The 22,188-nt window shown below is 35.4% G+C and overlaps 5 protein-coding genes across 5 annotated transcripts; 3 read left to right on the top strand and 2 right to left on the bottom strand.

Annotated features, from left to right (window-relative positions):
- The first annotated feature begins 481 nt into the window (after positions 1–481).
- Positions 482–2,920, top strand: LOC110653354 (putative RING-H2 finger protein ATL21A). The gene is made up of 2 exons (XM_021808948.2): positions 482–1,180; positions 2,444–2,920. The coding sequence occupies exons 1-2, from the start codon at positions 508–510 to the stop codon at positions 2,890–2,892; spliced, it is 1,122 nt and encodes a 373-aa protein (XP_021664640.2). The 5' UTR covers positions 482–507; the 3' UTR covers positions 2,893–2,920.
- Positions 2,921–3,227: 307 nt separating this feature from the next.
- LOC110653343 (uncharacterized) lies at positions 3,228–6,083 on the bottom strand. The gene is made up of 3 exons (XM_021808937.2): positions 5,373–6,083; positions 4,242–4,833; positions 3,228–3,606 (listed from the first exon to the last, which is right to left on the bottom strand). Exons 1-3 carry the CDS (start codon positions 5,996–5,998, stop codon positions 3,460–3,462), a joined length of 1,365 nt encoding a protein of 454 aa, XP_021664629.2. The 5' UTR covers positions 5,999–6,083; the 3' UTR covers positions 3,228–3,459.
- A 1,349-nt stretch (positions 6,084–7,432) lies between these two features.
- On the top strand, positions 7,433–11,378 carry LOC110653830 (beclin-1-like protein). The gene is made up of 7 exons (XM_058143183.1): positions 7,433–7,716; positions 7,797–7,807; positions 7,875–8,038; positions 9,347–9,505; positions 10,449–10,562; positions 10,665–10,777; positions 10,958–11,378. The coding sequence occupies exons 1-6, from the start codon at positions 7,433–7,435 to the stop codon at positions 10,704–10,706; spliced, it is 774 nt and encodes a 257-aa protein (XP_057999166.1). The 3' UTR covers positions 10,707–10,777; positions 10,958–11,378.
- Positions 11,379–13,436: 2,058 nt separating this feature from the next.
- LOC110653330 (non-specific lipid-transfer protein-like) lies at positions 13,437–14,170 on the top strand. The gene is made up of 2 exons (XM_021808919.2): positions 13,437–13,851; positions 13,928–14,170. Exons 1-2 carry the CDS (start codon positions 13,493–13,495, stop codon positions 13,935–13,937), a joined length of 369 nt encoding a protein of 122 aa, XP_021664611.2. The 5' UTR covers positions 13,437–13,492; the 3' UTR covers positions 13,938–14,170.
- A 263-nt stretch (positions 14,171–14,433) lies between these two features.
- Positions 14,434–18,380, bottom strand: LOC110653322 (cyclic nucleotide-gated ion channel 1). The gene is made up of 9 exons (XM_021808906.2): positions 18,162–18,380; positions 17,760–17,829; positions 16,801–17,374; positions 16,500–16,712; positions 16,112–16,413; positions 15,895–16,006; positions 15,514–15,750; positions 15,032–15,426; positions 14,434–14,895 (listed from the first exon to the last, which is right to left on the bottom strand). Exons 2-9 carry the CDS (start codon positions 17,786–17,788, stop codon positions 14,595–14,597), a joined length of 2,163 nt encoding a protein of 720 aa, XP_021664598.2. The 5' UTR covers positions 17,789–17,829; positions 18,162–18,380; the 3' UTR covers positions 14,434–14,594.
- Between the last annotated feature and the right edge of the window lie 3,808 nt (positions 18,381–22,188).

Here is a 22,188-nt window from a genome sequence, read left to right as displayed (position 1 = left end):
TACCAGTATTCCTTAGAACAGTGAATTTAATGTTATTTAATGTCATAAGCATAAGGTACTCGCTTTTATTTTATGATCTAGACAGTTGATTGCTTAAACAGTAGAGGGAGGGCAAAGGGAGTTTACAGATCATCTTGAAGAGAAACATTTCCATTTCTGTATTGTAGTTTTTCCATATTTGCAGACTGCAGTCATCAAGTTTAACACTTTTAACCTTTTTCCTTTCTCAGTCTTTAAGATATATTTTGATGATTTAATAATGGCCATCTTATACATGGCATCCAGAGGCTAATTTGTCAGCACTGGAGATAATTAGTTGTGGCCTTAGGCTAAACTAGAAGCAATTTTTGTTTACAAGCCATTGCGTAAAGGCTGACTTTAGAAATGTTCAATATTATAATGAAGTCTCAAACCGTTGTTGCTCAAAAAAAAAAAAAAAAAAAATAAATAAAGCAGCCTCCTATTATAAGAAGTCTACCATTTCTACAATCACCCCTTTTCAACATTATGGACAACTTGGAAACCTTCTTTCTTTTCTTTCTTCTTTCTATTATCCATGCCTCAGGATATTGCCCAATCTCCAGTTGCAGTAGGGATGACATCTCTGTCCGATTCCCCTTCCGACTTGAAGGCCCGCAACCCCAATATTGTGGTTATCCTGGTTTCAATCTAAGTTGCAATAATCAGAGCAAAACAGTTTTGAAACTTCCGTGTTCTGGAGATTTTCTGGTGCGTGGGATCAACTATCTCACACAACAGATACAAGTTTATGACTCTGATAATTGCCTTCCTAAGCGTCTCCTGAGCTTCAATCTTTCAGGTTCTCCTTTTGTTGCTGCAGCTTACCACAACTACACCTTTCTAAGCTGCCCAACCCAGATTGTAGAGTCTCGTCTCACCACAATTGATTGTCTTAGCAATTCCACAACCTCAGTTTTAGCGACCGCTTCCATGAGCATTGCTGATTCACTGTCCACATCATGCAGGATTATCATTACATTGCCAATTCCTGTTTCCTGGCCATTTCAATATGGTGAAGAGTTCTCCAGTGCACTTCAGGATGATCTTCGGCTCACTTGGTATTCTCCTGCTTGTGAAGAGTGTGAACAACAAGGTGGAATATGTGGATTCAAGACAAACAATACTCGAGAAATTGGTTGTTTCGATTACTCTAATACAGGTAATAATAATTTATCACTTCCAGTACTTTTATCAAATTTAGCCTTGCATTTCCATTTTGGTAATTCTAATCTTTAACTTTTAGGAATGTTGATATTAATTGTAATCAGATGTGTAAGTAACATATCCGATTTGGATGAGAGGGGTCTGATGATTCCATTTTTAATTTGTTGCTTAAATTATTATTTAAAATTTAAAATAAAAGACAATATAAATTATCAAACTGACACATGCATCTTCTCATGTTTTAGTTTCTTTTCTTTTTTTTTTTTCTTTATTTGATACAGATAAGAGTAAAACAAAAAAAAAAAAAATAATGTACATAAAATAAATAATAACAAAAAGATGATAGCAGCATGACATGTTCTTATAAAGTTAGATTTGATCTTAGAATTGATATAATTAGAAAGTGTGGCTAAAATTGACTCTAATACTAAAATATTGGATTTATTTTTTTATTTATTTGCCACTGCAAATAAAATGGAAAAAAAATAAGGAGGGGAGACTGCATAGCAGCTGTCTGACTGAGTCAAAATATTCTTTGGGTAGCCAATAGCTGTTGAACAGGAGAACATAGTCGGAAATTCTTTGGTTTTGCACATGCTTTCTCTCTTTTTTTTTTTTTTTTTTAATTAGTGATTTTGGAACAGGCGAGTAATATAAATAACATGATTCATGACATACGAATCTTGTTTGAAGGGGTGTGTAGTTGACTTAACTAGATAATACTGCAAATTAAGCAAATGGCATTAGATTAGACAATTAAATATTGACAAAAATGTCAACTGATAGCAACTCTGGAAAGCGAGAATGAACATTTCATATAGTTCCCCAGAAACATTTTCTGTCATTCAAAATGTAATTAAGCCCCGAAGTTATACTCTGAATGGTATGTCTCGACTTTTTTTATGGAGTTGCTAATTAACCATTTTGGTTTTTGTGGCAAAGAAATGCATATCAGATTTCAGAGAAGTAATGTAAAAATATTGGGCAACTAATGATGTGGTGTGGTAGTTCTAGATGGAAATAATTAAGGTTCGAGCTGAATTGTCAAGCGTGTTGTTTGATCTAGAAGTTGACATTTCATTATAAACTTCTTGAGATTTATCGACTCCTTTAAGATGTTGGGAGTTATTAGTTCGATTCAACTAAAATCTTGTTAAAAAAAAGTTAAAATATTGGGCAAAACTATATAATATAGTGTTTAATTAGCATAATCAACATTCATGTATAGATCAAATATTTTGACAGCTTCAAATTTCAGGCAGATCGACCAGTGCCCTCCAAATTTTTAGAGTGATTTGCTTGTCCGTTGCTATCCCCTCTATTGTACTTGCTGCCGGGATCGTTACTTTCGCATTCGTATTTGACAGGAGGCCTCAGCAGACCAGGCCTCAAGCCAATCAAACTTCCGACACAGCAACGGTATCCCCACAACCTACCATTTCTATGGTGGGATTGGATGAAGCGACCATTGAATCCTATGAAAAGGTGGTCCTCGGAGAAAGCATGCGACTGCCCACAGGGCCCAATAATAACACATGTGCCATATGCTTATCAGAGTATTGTAGCAAGGATACACTTAGATGCATACCAGCATGCAACCATTGGTTCCACGTAGGTTGTATCGATAAGTGGCTACGGATGAACAATTCTTGTCCAGTTTGCCGAAACTCACCATCACCAGGTCACATCGGATCACAAAATGTGTGAAATAAATTGATTCTCTTTCCATTTCTCACTTAAATTTATATTTTCTTACTGAAATTTAAATTTCCAGAGAACTACTAAGAATCATATCATATTAAGGGAAAGTGAATGATAAAAGGAAGAAGCATGTGCTTCAGAAGCACTTCTCACTCGCTCCATTTGGTTGATTGTTTTGTACATATTTCCCTCTTGAAAGGGGTACAAAGTCAATAACTATAATTACCATTATATATATTACCATACTCTTCCAAATTTGATTTAATACAAGTTAAAAAATGAAACACAATCCACCACGACCGACTTACTCAAGAATAGCTGCAAAGACCAATAATCATACAAACCATTCGTGGACGAATTCCATTGATGCTGAAAATTCCAGAATTTATGCCACAAAATATGCATTGCAGGCATATATGATACCAAATATTATGACGTCATAGAAAATCCCCATCATGCAAATTATTTTTTTGAACGGGAGTTGACAACATATTACAAGCACTACAAGTAAACTATACATTTGAAGGGAATATATGCGTCAACAGTTAATCAGATAATATGTACTACATAGATTCATTTCTTAGCAAGCAGTTTTTTTGGCAGCTTATCCAAAGGAGTAGTTTTTAGAAGAAAAAGCCGGGCAGCACGCTCTGACAAAGTGCCCCCACACTTGAGCCCATGTGCTTGTAGTTCATTCTTCAGCCTTTCCATGCCGAGAACCTATCACAGCAAATGGGTAGGGTAAGGCAAACGAGTACCATAAATGATTGGCGATGTTGTCTTCAAAAATTAATAATGCATTACAACCACAATCCTAACAAGTTATTCATACCATATCATGGATTCATCATTCACGTTCCTAAGGTAAGACTCCATTAAAAATTTAACATACATATACACACATCCTTCTTTCTTTTCTTCTTCTTCTTCTTTTTTTTTTTTTTTTTTTTTTTTTCTCTTTCATGGGTTTCCAAGTGCTAACCTTTTCAAATATCCTAAAATAAAAATCCTGGTGTTATACAAAATCTTGCAGCCCACTAAAATCATCATGCATAATTCACAGTTGCTTATCTAGCTGCTTTCAAGTCCTACTTGATTAAAGGTACAAAATGTTGATTCAAATGTCAGTAAGAGTATAAACTGCTTATACAATAAATGGAGCTCCTAACTTTGCCAAGTAAGTGATACAAACCATGATAAAGAACCAAATCCATTGTTAGTCAAAATTAGCCATCTCAGCTGAGCTGACAAATGCAAATTTTGCCACAACAGCCAAATATAATTCAAACACCACGTAGATAATCAAACGCGAATTGCAAGTATAAATAAAACACAAGAAGCTAAACTTAGCATACCTCCATCTCCGCTGCTGAATTGAAGTCATCAAAATTCAGTGGCTTCTCCAAATCAGAGTCCCTAACATTTACTGCAACAGTTTCTCCATTAGATGCAGATTTGAAGTCAGAGATGGCTTCAACAGTAATTGGCCTGCTTTCAATACCATCCCCACTTGCTGGAGTTGTAACATAGGGCTGAGAGTCAGATCCAACATTATCCAGCTTTTTAGCCTTAACTGCATCAATTCCAGAACTCTCAGCAGTCCCCATGCAAGTTACACCACAACTCTGTAGTACTGCTTCCTCATGAATCTCTGGTTCAGCCAATCCATCGTCTTCACTGGGAACATTTTCTTCTTGAGGGATAGATTTCAAATTTTGCTCCACAGTAGCATCTTTTTCTCCCTCAGAACCAATCTCACATAAGACACCACCAGAGAATTCTCCATCTTGCTTCCCACCAGTAACTGACTCTGAACCCCCTTCAGCTTCGTTATTCCAATTTGAATGATTTTCATTATTTAGAACAATAGATTTCTCATTTTCCTCATCACTGCTATCCTCATCCGTATCTTCACTGTCACTTTCACCCAATTTTCTCTTCCCCATCCTAAGAAAACAAAGTCAATAATCAGAAATCCAATCCCTATCACCCCAGAGAAGGAAGGATTTATAAAGGCATGAACAAATAAATCAACTCTTTGAAATACATGGTTAAAGCAGAGCATATTCATTTAAAGCACAGAAGTGAAACAAATTATGCACATGCATGCAATTTTCATTACCTACAACTGAACTTCCAGAAAACAGATGTCATATTGTGCAAATTAAACAAGACAATACTTCAGCCAATGTACCATTATGGACAATCAGCGTTCAACAGCAAATGAATTATTAAAAAAAACTCTAAAAGCATAATAAAATAGATTTTAAAAATTCAATTGCCCTAAAACCCTTCCCAAATTTTCAAACTCAAAACACACATACAAAACTATCCGTTTTCCTCTCTCTGTTGAGGCCCTCAGTGACTAAAATAAGAATCAAATAATGAAGTGAATGTGTGGATCAATCGTTAAGACTAACCATGTCAAAACAGACGACTATACGCATATTTAAACATCATTCCAAACCCTAAGACAAGATACTCACCAAATCTTCAACCTCTTGGCCTCCAATCCCTCATTTGGCATCTTCCGCTTCCGCTTTCCGTTCCCATTCCCACACGCCTCTCTAACGGCCTCCTCAACCGCCGCTGCACACTTGGCGGATTCTTTCCTATACTTCTCCACATACTTTTCTGCCTCTCCCTCCCCAGCCCCCTTCTTCCCTTTCTTCGCCTTCTTTTTAATAAATTCCTCCGCAATCTTCTCCAATCTCCTTTCCTCCTCCTCAGCTTTCCAATCCTCCAACCTCTTCTCAGCGTTCACGTGGCGCAGCCTCCGCCCACTCATGTCACGACATGCGTCGAAGTTGTTGGTCTTCTTTTGACCAGCTTTGGTGGCGGCTCCTCGCAGAAGAGAGCCAAACCCACCCTTGCCGCCAAGGAGGCGAAGCAAGAGGTGGACAGTGCATTCGGGACTGGAGATTACGGAACTCTCACTGAGTTGTGTCCCGCTGTAGATAAGGCGCTGACAGTGAGTGGGGATTTTGGTGATCTCGAAGACCCGTCGCTTAATGGCGAGCCCATCAACTTGCGAAGCCGTGAATCTAAGGGTTGCTGTTTTGCCATCTAGAAGCTTGACGAATATCTGGAAGAACTTACTGCTATCCTGCATTGTCGTCTTTGGAGAATCTACCCTTTCTCCCTGCAAAATTGACGAGCAACCAGAGAGAACGTAGAGCACACGGTCTAAGTAAGATGAATTTGGGGCTTAAATAGAGCCCTAAGTCCCCGTAGGATCTTGACCGACCAATGATTGGGCCAATGTTGGGCTTTTAACTTTTGATACGGAACAATAACTTCTGGGCTGAACTTCATCTCTTTTATTCTGTTTAATTAAAAAACATTTTAAACTAAAAATAATATATCTTTTCAAAAACTTTAAAATTCTTAAAAGCATTTTTTATTTTTATAAAATAAAATATTTTACTTATTATAAAATTTTTTTATATTTATTAATTTTATTTTTATTAAAAATATGATATATTTATATTTTAATCTATAATACATGTCAAAGACTTAAGAAAAATATAAATTCAGAATTTTTCTTTTTAAATTTTTTTCCCATTTACACGTTGACTTGGATAGGATCCAACTCAGCGACTCGGGGAGGAACCAGATCCGAACCCTTTCGCGTACACCCAAATTCTCTTGGGGAAACAAACAGGACAACCCAGAACTGTTATGATGTTATGTGAGCTCGGCAAAGAGGGAAACGAAGAAAAGGAGACAGTGGTCCTTTGCTTGGTGCTAAAGGTATCTCGAATATAGCAATCGAATGCCATACTTATGAACAAAGAAGACATGGCCGACAACGGTCGGACCTTGCCTGTGGATCCGAATCTTCCTCGATGGGGGTAACAGAACTGCCGCCATTCCCTTTGCATCACCGGTGCCGATTCCTACATAAACGATTCCTCTTCTCGCTCCGGTTAGACTTTCCTTCCTGTCCTTTTTTTTTCACCTTTTTTATTAGTCATGATTAGGATCATTATAAATTCCTGAATAATCATTAGTTGTTGTTGATATCTTATGCATTTTATGACTCCCTTCTCTAATTTGCGCCTATTGATTACTGAAACCTGTTCTTCAATTGCTTCTGCCAACTTTATTTTATTCTTTAATTATGAAATCATCAATTGCTTTATGATTCTATGTCAATTGTAGACGGGAATCGGATCTTTGTTGCTCTTTTGATCAGTCTGCCTGCTGATTGTAAAATTGTTTTCCAAACTACATCTTTTAACAGGAAGTTGTGATTTTTGTCACTCTTCTTTGTGAACTGTGAAACTTTAACGGGACGCGGTTTTAGTTTGCAGCGAGTTTATTTGTATGCTTCGGAATTTTGAGCTCCTCGTTTTATGTTTATTTTTTAATGTTTATAATATGTGATATCTGTTTAGGATTTTTTATCTGGTAAAATTTCCAGTAATTTGACACACATTTTTAGTGATGGGCATTAGATGCTTTCTCTGTTTATCATGTTATGCTTCCAGCGACGCAAGGCTTTTCAATGCATGGGGCCAACAGTGTGCTAGGCTCAACGCGAATGGACAATTCTTTTGTTGTGTTGCCAAAACAAAGACCCCAGGTGCAGGGAGGCCCTTCACGTACTCGTAATGGAGCTGCTCAGCCTCATACGGGCCAGTCTGGAAGGGCAATGGAAGAGTCTTTTGTTGTTGTATATAAATCTGAGCCTGCACCTGATGGAGGTGGGACGCATTTACCGTCACTAGGAGGACCAAATGGCCAGTTGCAGCCCAACAATACTGGGTTTCAGTCTACCATAACTGTCTTGAAACGTGCTTTTGAGATTGCTACAACCAGGCAGAGGTATAAAAATTATCAAAAATATTTTTATTTGTTTTCTCATGTTGTTTTCTGTTTTCAAATGCTTGGTTAGACTCTATTAGCTACATTGAAGGTTGTCATTAAGGTATTCAAATCATGATCCCCGTGTTAGTGTGTTTCAATTTGTGTTTCAGGTTGAGCACCTTTATGCCTTGAGTGCATAAGGGTGTTGTCTGATAAACTTGACAAGGAGGTTGCAGATGGAAACAGAGACATTGAAGCATATGAAGACTGCCTTCAGCGCTTGGAGGGGGAAACACAAGATGTTCTTAGTGTGGTTGATTTTCTTAAGCAGGAACTTAAGGTGCATACTCAGTGGCGGATTTATAGCAAAAAATGGAGGGGTAATTGACCCCTCATTTTTTAAAATTTTTTTTTGTACATATACATATTTATATATATTACCCCTCATAAATTTAATTCTCAACTCTCTTTTTGATAAAATTTAAAGTTAGTTGAGACAAAAAATCATATTGTGCATTCAAAAGTTTATCTATTTTAAAATTTTTTACTCAATTTTTCAATAATGAACTTTATCAATATGAAATGATATGATTTTACATGTGATAAAATGATTTTGAGTTGCTTATATAGAGATATGAACTTTATCAATGCAAAATAAAATAATTTTTTTTTATAATTTTCAAGGTATTAGATTTCTTTGAGTCTAATTATTTATTATATTTTTATTTTTAATAATATTTTATTATTTATTTTTCGTATATTGACCCTGATTCAATCATTTTTAAACATGCCGGAAAGGATTATTGTGCTATAAAATTATGAATAAATCACAGAAATTGGAATGTTTCAATTTACTTCCGGGTGGTGCATATCCTTTGCACCTCTGAGGTTGTCTTGGCTTCAGACTTTATAATATTGTGCGCTATAATATTTTCCAACTGGTGTAAAGAATTTGATATGCTTATTTCCATTGCTGTTTAGATTGAAGAAGAAGAGAGAAAACTTGAAGCAGCAATTGAGGAAATAGAGAACAAAACACAGAAGTTAATGCTGAACTGAAGGAACTGGAATTAAAATCTGCGCGCTTTATAGATTTGGAAGAGAGGTAAGTTTCCTCCCTGGAAATATTTGGCATGTTCTTACTTGAACGCCTGTGACTGGATATTCCCCCATCCAAACTTTCTATGACGGATTTACAATTCAGTCCAATATGTGTTTCAGCAAAATATGCACTATATTTAACAACTTTCAGGTCCTGATGGTTGGTTGTTTATGTTTCTTTGAATTCAATATGTAACAGGTATTGGCAGGAGTTCAATAATTTTCTGTTTCAATTGATTTCACATCAGGTTTGTTGTTGATTATTTGTTTTCTGCTTTTTTTTTTTTCTCTTCCAAGCTAATTGCATTGAATGCACAGTTGTTCAACAAAATTCCTTGTTTTATGGGTAAATTAATTTCGGCATTTTGATCCAAAATTTGTAGGTAGATTTTTTTTTGGATAAATAACCTTGTAGGTGAATGTCATGTTCATATTCTCCCTCTAGTGACAAAGTTGGAGCAATTTATGGGAATTAATCAACATGTTCTTGCAGTTACTCCCTTTACTATATTTTCATCACAATTGACAAAAATCTGCTGGTCAACAGGAAGAGAGAGATGCAATTCTAGCAAAGACTGAAGTTTCACAAGCGCATTTGGAGTTGTTGAAGCAAACTAATGTACTCAATGATGCCTTCCCCATCCACCATGACGGAGAGTTTGGAACAATAAACAATTTTCGGCTTGGAAGACTTCCTAAGATTCTGGTAAAGAGACAAATGTACAACTGTCATTTTCTTTCTTTATAGCAATTGTCTATTGTTGGCGAATTATTATTCTATCTCTTTCCGTCTTCCAAAAATGGAATGCGCAACTGGAAATTTGTGAAAACAATGCACTGTATCATCAACCAACAATACATTCTAGGCTACAAGTTAACAAGAATTCCTACCTGTCATAGGCCTTCTCTCTTCCCTCTTCTTCACTCCTTTTCTCTTGGTTTTTAAATATAAGCATGGTAAATAGGGAGGATAAATATAGATGGTTAACTTACCATTGCAGCATCAATCTAGCTGAGCCCAAACCAGCAAATTGATTTCATATCTGGGAATTACAAGTTGATTTCATATCTGCTGAATAAAATTTATCCTGTAAGACAATGTATGGAATGTGGCATATAGGTCAATTTACATATTTATAGATACTACTGGGAAACCATATTAAGGCATGATGTGCAAAAATAATGCTCTTCACGTCTGTTGGTCATTGATCAACCAGCAGGAAAGAGGGAAAGGATGGTGATTTATTTGGCTGGTTTTATAAAGCAATCCTGGTTAGAATATATCCCCGAAGAGAAGAAAAGTCCAATAACGTATCCTCTTGGTTTAATCACATACAGCAAATGCTTCTCTGATAAGATGTTTAAGTTGATATTAAGGATTACCATTAATATTATATTTTACACAGATATTAATGTTTATTCTTCCTGTGCAATGACATTTTAATTTGTTCTTCTGCCCTCTTTAGTTTGCTCTACTGCAAACAAGATAGAGAGTGTGGGATGACAACTTCCTAGTTCTCACACTCATCTTACTCTCACTCATTTTCTTGGAATTATTCTTTAATAAAATTGAAATTCCCTTTGTTGGACTTATTCTGTAATGTTGTGATTATCATGGGTATTGCTTATGAAGTTCTGGAAATGTTCAGGTTGAATGGGATGAGATAAATGCTGCTTGGGGCCAAGCTTGTCTTCTCCTCCACACAATGTGTCAATATTTCAAGCAAAAATTTCACTATCCTTTATCCATGAGCCATCTACACGTTTGTCTTCTATAATTTGTTGATATAAGTAATTTCTTATAAGCCCTCTTGATATCAAGCAAGTGTGTGTGTGTATATAAAAACTTTATATCTGGTATGCAGTTTTTCCCACCCTTGTTGAAGTCCCTCTTTTTCTTCACATGAGCATCTATATGAGAAAAGGATTAGCGTTTTGGTTCTTAAAGCAAAAGGGGTTTTTGTAGCTCTGAATCAAGGTCATTCCCTCAAATCATCAGTAATATTATCTGATTGATGCGTCCTTAATTTTGTGGGAAGTCAGATGGGAAGTGCATGATCATGCATCTGCCATATGGTTTACATCTCAGTTTTTATTTTTTCAACTGCCTATTGTATTTTGTTAACTAACATATTACATACATGTATATATTTCTCAGGTTTGATCCCGTGAACTTATTTTGGAGTACTCACTATGACAAAGCAATGACATTGTTCTTAATATGCCTCAAGGACTTTGCTGAGTTTGCATACTTGAAGGATCAAGAAAACAACATTCTTCCAGAGAAATGATTCAAACTTCCATACAACTAAGTTTATTGCCTTTAAGAAATACGCCGGAGGAGTTTCATATTAGTTATATTCTATGTTTGCCTAATAATTTTTTCCAACTCGTCTTTTATTATACCTGCCAAAAGAGAAATCTTGTTCAGATTAATGTGGTTTTCTGATTCAAGATCTAGGTAATAATTGAGGTAAATGTTTGTGGAAAGTGGCATGAAATTGTTTGATATATTCTAGCAGACAATATAAGTCTTGTAGTTGGTAATTAAAATGGCTTGTTTTCAGGTGTGACTAAAAGTTGTTCGAGTCTTCAATGTCTCATTGATTACCTAGTTGCCTCTAGTTTTGCTGTTAGATTGTGATAGCATTTGGTATATATTGGAGAGTATTATATTTCTCAAATCAATGGACAAATGAGAGGTACAGTTAAATTAATATTTTCAGCTGTATTAGGAAAAGGCCTAGAATTTTCCATCACTTACTACAATCTACAATAATAGATGGTTTAGAAAAGGCGGATTGTTTAAGCAAGGCTTACTGCATGCTTCCAATAATCATCGTCAAATAACTCTTGCAGGATTGAGAATGACAAAGTGGAAAACCACACTATTACCTAGGGGTGGCTATGGTTCAGGAACCGCTGGTTATGGTTCTTGAATCGTCGGTTTAGGTTCAATGAAATCATAAACCTGAATCAAACCGTCGGAGGACGGTTCCTGAACCGCCAGTTTCGGTTTGAGTTTCGGTTTAAAAGGGTTTGAAGGGCGGTTCGAAAAAGAACGGTTCAAGACAGTTTAGAGGACTGTTTGGAAGTGGTTTAGGGATGGTTTAAGGGTAGCTTAGACAAAAAAAATTAGAGAAAAATTTTATTGATTCAAAATTTAAGTTATATTTGTAAAAATATTTTAATTTTTCTTAGAAATCTTTCAATCAAAATTAAAAAGGAAAAAAAAAAGAAAGAAAATAATTTATTTTTAAGAAAAATTTAATAAATAAAGACTTGAATTTGATTAAAAAACTAGAGATGAAATTAATTTTTTTTAAAGAAATTAGAAAAAAATGTATGAACTTAATTTTGCCTAAATATCCTTTTAGGATTTAGAGGAATAAAATTTTCTAATTCTATTACTTGTCCTTTTTTTTTAAATTATATAATAATTGATAATTAAAAAATATAAAAGAAAAAAAAATTAAAATAGAGGGTATTAGAAATTTTATTGAGGATTTAAAGTAATAACAAAGTAATTGATATAGTATTGAAAATTTCAGTAAGTATATAAAATAATAAAGTAGGAAAATTAAGAGAGTATTGGAAATTAAAATGAGTGTAGAAAATAATTATTTAGAGAATTTGAGAAAAATTGAAAAAATATTAAGAATTGAAGAAAATGCAGAGAATAATTGTGTAGAGAATTAATGATATATATAAATAAATTAGGAGTGATGTAACATATTTATTGAATTTTTTTATATTTAAATTGCCGGTTTAATCCGGTTTGAAATCGTCGATTCAATCCGGTTTGGAACAGCCGGTTCACGGTTCTTAAAAAATATGAACCTGAACCAAACAGCAAAAGGACGGTTTTGGTCCGGTTCGAAGTCGATTCCGATTTTGATCGGTTTTGGTCTGATTTTGATCGAACCGATTCTGATTCGATTCCGATTCAAAACCGGACCGTGGCCACCCCTACTCTTACCCTGATTTTCCATAAGCATGAGAATTGGGCCAAAGCTCTCAAGTACACTCTCTGCGATTTGAAATGGGCTTTCTATTGGTTTGCTGGAAATACAAACTTTTAGCCTCTTAATGCAATGGTTTCTTCACGTGTTGAAGTTCCAGCAGTTAGTTTCGTATGGAAAGCGTGGTGCTGATTCCAAGTCTGAATCTCGACACATATCAAAACCGTGAAACTATGATAGAGAATTGCAATTTATGTTAACATACTAACTTGTGAATAGAAATAGGTACAGTTAAAGTCATCCTAATCACATTTTATATGTGACGTTGTATTTTTGGATACAAGATTAGGATGGGAAACATTTTCTTCTCTGTTAGATTTTTTGTATATTTGCAAAAATAATCACATCTGATGCTGGTTGTATTCATAATTTCTTTTACCGAGATAACTGAGTTTGTAGATTTATAACTGGGACAATTTGGATAGTTGCCATGTACTCAATTTCGCCTTGCGGAAATGGCAAGTATATAATCAGAGTTTCGTGCATTGTGGTTCCTTGTTTTAGTCAAGCAAGTAAGCAGGAAGCAACAACAATCTGCAAGTCACAAGCCCCTCGTGATAACAAAAGAAAATGAACCAAACAAAACTTCTTGAGGTATATAAATTTTCTAATTTGCTTGCCTCAGCCACAACTGGGATTTGAAGCTTATAGCATACATTTTTGTTTGAGCCATGTCAAGGGCAGAGACCATGATTCGCCTGGCTGGGCTATTAATCCTACTCTTACTTGTTTCAAAACCAGCTATATCTGTGCCATTACAAATTGTGTGCTCCAAAGTGATTGCTTCATTAAGTCCATGCCTGGATTATGTACAGGACAAAACAGACGAACCTTCACCCGCTTGTTGTAGTGGAGTGAACGGACTTGCTGACCTTGTGAAAACCAAAGAAGATAGGATAGCTGTGTGCGAGTGTGTTAAGAAAGCATTATCAAACATAAAATATGATGCTGGTCGCATTCCTGGACTTCCCATGAAATGTGGATTTTCCTTTACCTTTCCCCCGGTCGATCCAGGCACCAACTGCAGCAAGTGTGTATATATATATCTCTCTCTCTTTCTTGTCTGTATATATTATCAAATATTTAAGGATTCATTCTTGGTGCAGGGTTCTTTAAGCCTCGGATTTGCTGCATGTTTAAGGAGTAAATAATGTTGCAGGAAGAGTTCTACTGAAATAACTGCTAGTAATACAGAATAAGCGCACAGCAAATGAAGCAAATGTCAACTTCATGCTTGTGTCCTAGAATTTCAGCCATGTACTGTGGCAATCTTCTTATAATTGTCTGTTTCGCAGCCAAAATTTATTGTGGTTATCAAATAAATATATAGTTGATGCATTATTTAGCTACTGCCAATGATAAGACAAAATTCGAGATTTTCCACTTCACGATTTGAGGTAAGTAACAATTAACAAAGGCTTTTGAAGCTAGGATAGGAATATTCGTTCTCAAATTGGTTTCTTTCAGCAGAATTTGATCCACTATTTTGGTTTCATCATTCTGAAAAATGTTGGAGCCTTGCATTCGCAAAAAATAAAATTCCTATCCAACCTTAAATTAACAACTTAAAAAACTGTCTTAACAAATTAAACAGAGTCTGCTCAGCCTCAAATCCCAACAAAATATGTAATCAAGCTTGTAGAATTAAGATGTACATACATCGACTTCAAACTTACAACCACGATATTATTACGCTTAATGTACAACTGCATTTGAACTTGCAAAATATGAGCAAAAACTAAAGGATAAATTCACTTGGAGTATTCAAGGTCTCTAGCGATGGTGAGCAGAAAAATCAGGCTCAGCTGGCTTCTGAGGCACCAGTGCCAATCTGTGTGGCAGTCTAGAGTTGCGTCCCCCATTTTGCCTGAGATTTCTTAATGCATTGGCAGCAAATTGTGATGCGTAGATTGCTGCACCGAGGCTAGGAGTAGTTGCAGCCTCATTTGCCAAAGCGTCTTGCAATCTGTCTTCCGCTTGGCGTAGACTATTTGCTTGCTTCCTCCGACAGTAACGACGCCAGGCTGCTTGAATGAAGCATGCTGCCCATGTCTTCCACTGCACCGAGAAGAACCTGAAACCAAGATGAACGAATAATCACATGCAAATGTCATCAGTTAAATTTCAAAGGAAAAATATTTGTTGATATAATTCTGCTTGCAAAATTAAGCTCAAAGTTTACTTCAGGAATTCTATATATCAAGACTCACCTGAATGTGTGCTGGATATCCTTGTGGTGAAGACGGCGAAACTGAGACGCAACAGATTTCAGGTCTTCAGCCACCAAAGCAAAGGCTTCAACCTCCGTTAAAGCTCGTACAGTTCTAGTTGAGATAGGGAGATGGGAAGAAGGATGGGGATCCAAGGCCCATGTAAGAAGAGCTTCTCCACAGAAGTCTCCACCCTTGAGATAAACAGCATTGAAAAAGCCAGTTCGCCCACCATTCGTTGTCGCACTCACTAGATCACCTCGCATGATAAACAGCATCTCATCAACTGGATCCCCCTCGCGAACAACGTAACTATCCTTTATGTAAAGGGCTGGCTTGAGACGGTCGCATATTGCATCCAGTATTTGCTCATCCATTTTTCCAAACATTGGCACCTACGGAATTGATATATATTTTACCTATTTGTTGGACCAATTTTATAGAGTACATATCATAAAAACAAGGCTGAGGAGAGAACTCACTCTCATGATTAGATCGAAGCAAAGATGACGATTTATCTCCCTTCTGAGATCTTTTGGTAGAGTACGGATTAAAGTCCGCTCCTCCACACCTCTGGTTTCCTGCCATTTGTATTGCTCATACCTCCTTATCCCATCTCTAAGGTTTTCAGGAAGCATACGATGGGCCATCCACAGCTGTGCATCTCTCCTTTTCACTCTCATTTCCTCTATTCTAACAGTTGTGGATTGCAGATATTTCTGTACAATAAGAAAACAATTAATACATCATTAGTTAAGGACCTTCAAGAATGTGGAAAAGTGTCAAAAGCTCAAGTTAATAGATCATTGCATAGGTTCAAAATTTTAATTTGAAAAGCATCGAATAAGGGAATCAAGTATGACCTGCATATTGCCGATAAGCAGCGAAAATAAAACCAATCCAGCAATGCATATGAAAACTGCAAAGAGAATCTCCCCAACATAAGTGCTTGTCTTGAGGTTCTGGCCCAGAGCGCTGTAAAAGGACGATTAAGAACAGTTTAAGGAACAAGACTAGAACTGTAGGAGAAAGTCATGCAGATAGCAAATTAACATATGAGACAGCTGTACATTTACAAACCTCAGATTACGCAGACCCCACCAAAAGCAGTAGAAGAACTTCCTTGGAAAATCCCATGATTCCACTATACCAGATTCTAGAGCATCAATGAATATTCCGAAGTTGAAGACAGTTGAATTTTTAATTTCATCGGGCTTGATATAAGGGCAAGATTCTTTCAGAAATGTACTCAAGTTTGCCGAACTGTTTTCGTGTTCTCCACAGTACAAGTTTTTAGAAATACACGGAGGAGCCTTACAGAATCTACGCCAGCACCTATGTTCGCCTTCTATCGACATCAAGTACCAATAGGCTCCAATTATCTGTTAGATAACAGTTTTCTTTTATTGTAATGAAAAATTGGAAAGGTGTCAAGTATTGTAATTGTGAAATATCAAATCAAACTCACATGACTGGCTAGCATATAGAGGATGAGATTGAAAACAGCTCCAGCCCATGCCGTTTCAGTAAGTATTCCAGAACTACTAGTTACTTCTTGGAACAGAGGATAGATTCTGAGAGATCTTGGAACATATTGGGATAAAACAGTAAACTTCAGCAAGTCCTTGGCAATCAATGAAACGGGACCTTTCAAGCTAGGAATGATGATTAAAACTATCAACTGAGCAAAACAAAGAGAATTGCCTCAAATTGCTGTAGGCAACATGCATATTTAATTAGTGTTGCTAAGCAAGAAAAGGACATATTACCTGAGGGAGTGGAAGAATTGATAGGACATCAATGATGAAGTTGGAGGTCATGTATCTTCTAGCGACAATGCTAGGATCCTCAACCAGCTCGCCTCTTCCAAATACACGGGAGGAAGGGGCAATAAACCCCGTACGAAATTGAAAAATTATGCGAAGTATATAAAAAACATCGATGAGGGTTCGAAGAACACAAACAGTAGTTTCCATTTTTTTGTCCAAATCAAGGCATTTGTTGCTGCCATCAATCACCGGAATGTAAAAGAACAAGGGGTCTATGGACACAGCAACCACGCAGGCTAGCACAAATATTTTGTTCCATTTCTGGAGAAAAGCGCCCTGGGGATCAAGAATTTTCTTTCTTGTGCCTGATTCTTTTGCTGTCTGAGCACCCCCAGAGTGGAAGCTTGATGGTTTTCTCAGGTTTCTGAACTTGTCAGAACGTGTCTCCCAGTGCCGGAGGATGCTATCCCAAACCACGATTATAGTTGGTCTGACTCTTCTTGCATAAAATCCATCATCAACGGAGTATTGCCGCTCCGAACTATAGGATATCTCTGAATTCCAGTCTTCAAACCTGAAGAAAAGGTCAGAAAATTGCATTGGGCGAGAACAAGTAAGAAAAAATTGTAAAGTGGTGTGTACCAAAAATTGTAAAGTGGTGTGTACCAAGGACAATAATTCTGTTCTTAAAACAATCCAATACCGTGAATAAGACTAAAAATTCGGTAACTCGATCAGAATTGATAAGTATTAAGATGCTGCCTATGATCTCCACGCACTTGATTATGCATTTTTTGCACCCAAACAGAGAAGAAAGAAAAAAAGTTTACAGTTCCAGCAATTTAAAGCCAATTCTGTTAATTCATTAGATCAAAACATGAATCAAGAGTAGTGTTTGATGCATTGAAAACAGTCATAAATTATAACATAGATAATTAGATTCAAATAAAGATACCAACCTTACAAATTTATTTCCCTTGATACTCATGAGTTTGAATAGTTACTCCCGCTCGATTCAAAAAGCCAAACCTGCAATACAAAATGTATTACCGAGTAAATTGGAGTTTAAAAGTCCAAAAAGAAAATCAAACTTTTCTGTTTGGTTGCAAAGAAAATATGAGAAATTTAAAGTTTATTCTATTTACTTTAAAAAAAAATCAAAAGAATTGTCAACCAGTCAACTCAACAAAAACAGGATTTTTAACGTGGTCGTTTCTTGTAGTTTTTCCTTATTGTCGTTGTTGGGATAACATTTTCTCAGAAAGCAAACAGAAACTAAAAGCAAAAAGAGATGGGAAGCGGCGGCGTTGCACTGTAGCTAAAACAGAAAACGGAAAACTAGAAGCAATTCTTTCACTCACTTTCAATTTCATTTACAGAGGATGATGAAGGAAAGAGTGAATATGCGAGGGAATGGTTTGATGATTGAATTTGAAGTTAAAATTTTGTCCTCTGAAGAAAGTTCGTGGACAGAGACACAGACTCCAATGGCAGTTATTGTCTGCGCCTCGGAGGAAAAAGGGAAAAGGAGAGAAAGAACTCAGATCATGGAAATGGTCCGCGGGAAGGAAGAGCCAAAGCCAAGCCCAGGGTGACCCTCCAAGAAATTGTGTTGATGATGACCTTTTTAAAAGTTGACCGATAGCGATGCTTGGACTTATTATTATTTTTTTTTTCGTTAATATAAATTTTGTTATAAAAATAATAGTATATATTAAGACCGAAGATCATGTATGAAAAAGAACTTTAGTGGAATATATTTTATTTTATTAATGGGCTTTACATGCTGAATTATTTTTATATAATATTGTAGGTATTTTATTACAAGATAAATCACACTTCTCTCAAATAAAATGAGTCATGAATATAAGCCAAACACATTCTCAACTTACTTCATGTATTGCTATTATTTCTGTATGATTTGAAGAAGTAGCAACTATAGATTGTTTTGCAGATCGTCATGATATAGCTGTGCCACCACAAGTGAATAAATAAACTTGTTTGAGATCTTGCTTTGTGTGAATCAGATAAATACTCTACATCTGCATAACTAATTAGCTCTGGTCTAGATTTATTAGAATAAAATAAGCTCATATCAATTGTTCCTTTTAAATATCGCAATATATGTTATATTCTATTCTAATGTCTCCGAGTAGGAGTGGAACTATATCTTACAAGCACATTAATTGAAAATGTTATATCTAGTCTTGTAATAGTTGCAAGATACATAAGTGCGCCTATTGTATTGAGATATGGTACTTTAGGACCAAGAATATCTTCATCATCTTCTTGAGGCCAAAAAGGGTCTTTATTCACATCAAGTGATCGAACAACCATTGGAGTACTCAATGGATGGGCTTTATCCATATAAAACCATTTTAAGATCTTATCTGTATAGGTAGATTGATGAACAAAAATTTCTTGTGCTAAATGTTCAATTTTTAAACTATGACAAAATTTTATCTTTGCAAGATCTTTCATCTCAAATTCTTTTTTCAAAAAAATTATTGCCTTTTAGAGCTCTACTGGAGTTCCAATGAGATTTATATCATCAATATATACAGCAATGATAACAAATTCATATATTGATTTCTTTATAAAAATATAAGGACAAATTAGGTCATTTATATAGCCTTCTTTCATTAAATATGTACTGAGGCGGTTGTACAACATGCGCTCAGATTGCTTCAAACCATACAAAGATTTTTGTAATTTAATTGTCACACCCTACTCCTCTATAAGGCATGACATGATCTCGTAATACACTTAATGAATTGCCTTATTTCACATACCGGTAATCCATTAAATATACTACAAGGAATTTTAAAACAATTTCCGTTTATTTTTAAGTTTGTGGGTAATTTTTATCGAGTATTAAAAAGCTTTAATTGACACTAAGTCATAAATCAAATTCTCGATTAAAATCTGGTGTTACAAAATTTTTTCCAAATTTCGGCACAATACCCGCTGTATTTTGAGAAAATAGTTCTTCAAACCTGAAAAAAAACACGCTCCCAATATTTTTACACGACCAGAACCCCAATAAAATTTATTTCTCCACACAATTCAATCCCAACAATGAATAAATCATTTGCAGCAATCACCTCAGCACATTTTTAAACCGACACTGAACATCTCATTTCAGAAAAGGAAATAATTTATCATTCACCAAATACAAAAATTTAATTATTTACATTAATTACAAAACTCAAAAATAAATTTGAATATTACAATAATTTGCATTTTAATTACATACTCAAAATAATATTACAAAAGTTCTTATACAACTGCTCAAATAAATTACATATATATAATTACATGCATATATCAAAATCTATGTACAAGGGTATACCTATGATACCCGGAGCTAATCCGAATGTGTCTTCAAGGCGCAGCTATAGAAAATCTCACTCGACTGCTCTACTTTCACCTGCGACAACATACAAAACTATCGCTGAGTGGTGAACTAAGTGGTGCACAACTATAGTTTAAAATGTAATATAATATACATTAACAAAATTATAGCAAATAATTTGGAAATCTTGAAATTCATCAAAATTTTAAAAATCAAAATATTCATTGTCAATAATATAAATCATTTGTTTAATAGGTTTCCATACTTAATAGGTTTATTAATTCTAATTGCACTCATATACCATATTTTGGGTGTCAATTTTGTTGGCATTGATTGCCAATTCCACTACAAGAAAATATCGAAACAAAAACTGAATTTAGAAACGGATTTATGTCGGTTTGTAATTTGAAACGGATTTTGAAATGGAAATTGAGAAGAATATGTTAAATATATCAGAAACCGATTAGAAACTGATTTGAAACTGAATTTTGAAACGGAACCATATCGGTTTCTAAATTGAACGGCTTGATTTGGTAGCAAATTTAATATCAGTTTAGAAATCGATTACAAACCGAAATCTGAAACATAATCATTTTCCGTTTCTATTTTGAAGGCTCAAAACTAGTTCTAGAAGTTAAATTTAGAAACCGATTACTTTCGGTTTCAAAAATTAAAATATATTTAGAAACCGATTTATATTAGTTTCAAAATTAATATAATTCTATTTTATTTAGTAAATTTTAAAGGCAAAATAGAAACTGATTTATATTAGTTTCAAATTCCTTAAGTTATTTAGAAACCGATTACTTTCGGTTTCAAAAAGTAAAATGGTAATGTAATTATATTTAGAAACCGATTTCTATCGGTTTCAAAATCAATATAATTTCTATTTTATTTATTAAATTTTAAAGTTAAAATAGAAACCGATTCTTGTCAGTTTCTAATTTCTTAAATTAAACTTAGAAACCAATATCTTTCGGTTTCAAAATTTATATACTGTATATTTTAAAATTAAATTAGAAACCGATTTACATCGGTTTCTAATTCTTTTATTTATATTTAAAAATCGATTACTTTCGATTTCAAAAATTAAAGGATTGTCCAATTATATTTAGAAACCGATTTCGGTTTCAAGCTTAATCTATCTTTTATTTGTGGAATTTAGATTTCCCTCTAGGTTTTCTGATTCTAAGCAAGCTCGTTCTCGTTTTGGCGTTCTCCTTTATTTCAATGGCTTCACCAGAACCAAAGTGCCTTCTTCTCTTGTCAATTCTTATTGCTATCCTCTCCTTTTCTGCCTCCATTAGGCCCTACAAAATCCTCTTCATCTCCTCTTACTCCTTCTCCATAAAGCCCCTTTACCCTAACTAGAACTGTGACCACCTTTCCTCCACTGGATTTATCACCGAAATCACCCAATGACGTTCCTCATCTGAGATCTCCCTCAATCATCGGGTTTTCCATCCTGGGTTTTCCTCCATTCGATATCAACCAAATATGTGACTAATTGTGGAAAGAAAAAGGAAATTAGAAAGTTCATTGCTAGTATTAGGAGCAGGCAGTGGTGGCACTTGATGTGTCTGCTAGTCAATTGAATTGGATGGTCAGTGATTGCCGTCCTAGGTGAGTTCCTTACTACATAGTTATGTTTTGTGCTTGCCGTCCTAGGTGAGTTCCTTACTACATAGTTATGTTTTGTGCTTGCCGTCCTAGGTGAGTTCCTTACTACAGAGTTACTTACTGCTAGTTATGTCTTGGAAGACTGTTGGCTTTTCTTGGGTGTTTGCAGGAACTAGGTGTCAATGTTTCCTCTTCCGCATGTGATCTGAGCCGGGTGGCACCTTGATCGCTACCTCTTCATGGTTCTGTTGGTAGCCTAGGATTTCTTGTGTGATGAACTTGGGACTTATCTGTTTTTAGGGCTAGCTTAATTCTTTAGGGCCTCTAGTCCACTGTGTTTCTTCTTTGTGGTTGAGCTGCTGTTGGATCTGGCTTTGTAACCTTGGGCTGACAATGAAACTTATCTTCGATTA

This window comes from Hevea brasiliensis, chromosome 2, assembly GCF_030052815.1.
Source record: "Hevea brasiliensis isolate MT/VB/25A 57/8 chromosome 2, ASM3005281v1, whole genome shotgun sequence".
Lineage (NCBI taxonomy): Eukaryota > Viridiplantae > Streptophyta > Magnoliopsida > Malpighiales > Euphorbiaceae > Hevea > Hevea brasiliensis.
Note: the sequence above shows the minus strand (reverse complement) of the source record. Positions and strands in the feature narration are given on the sequence as shown.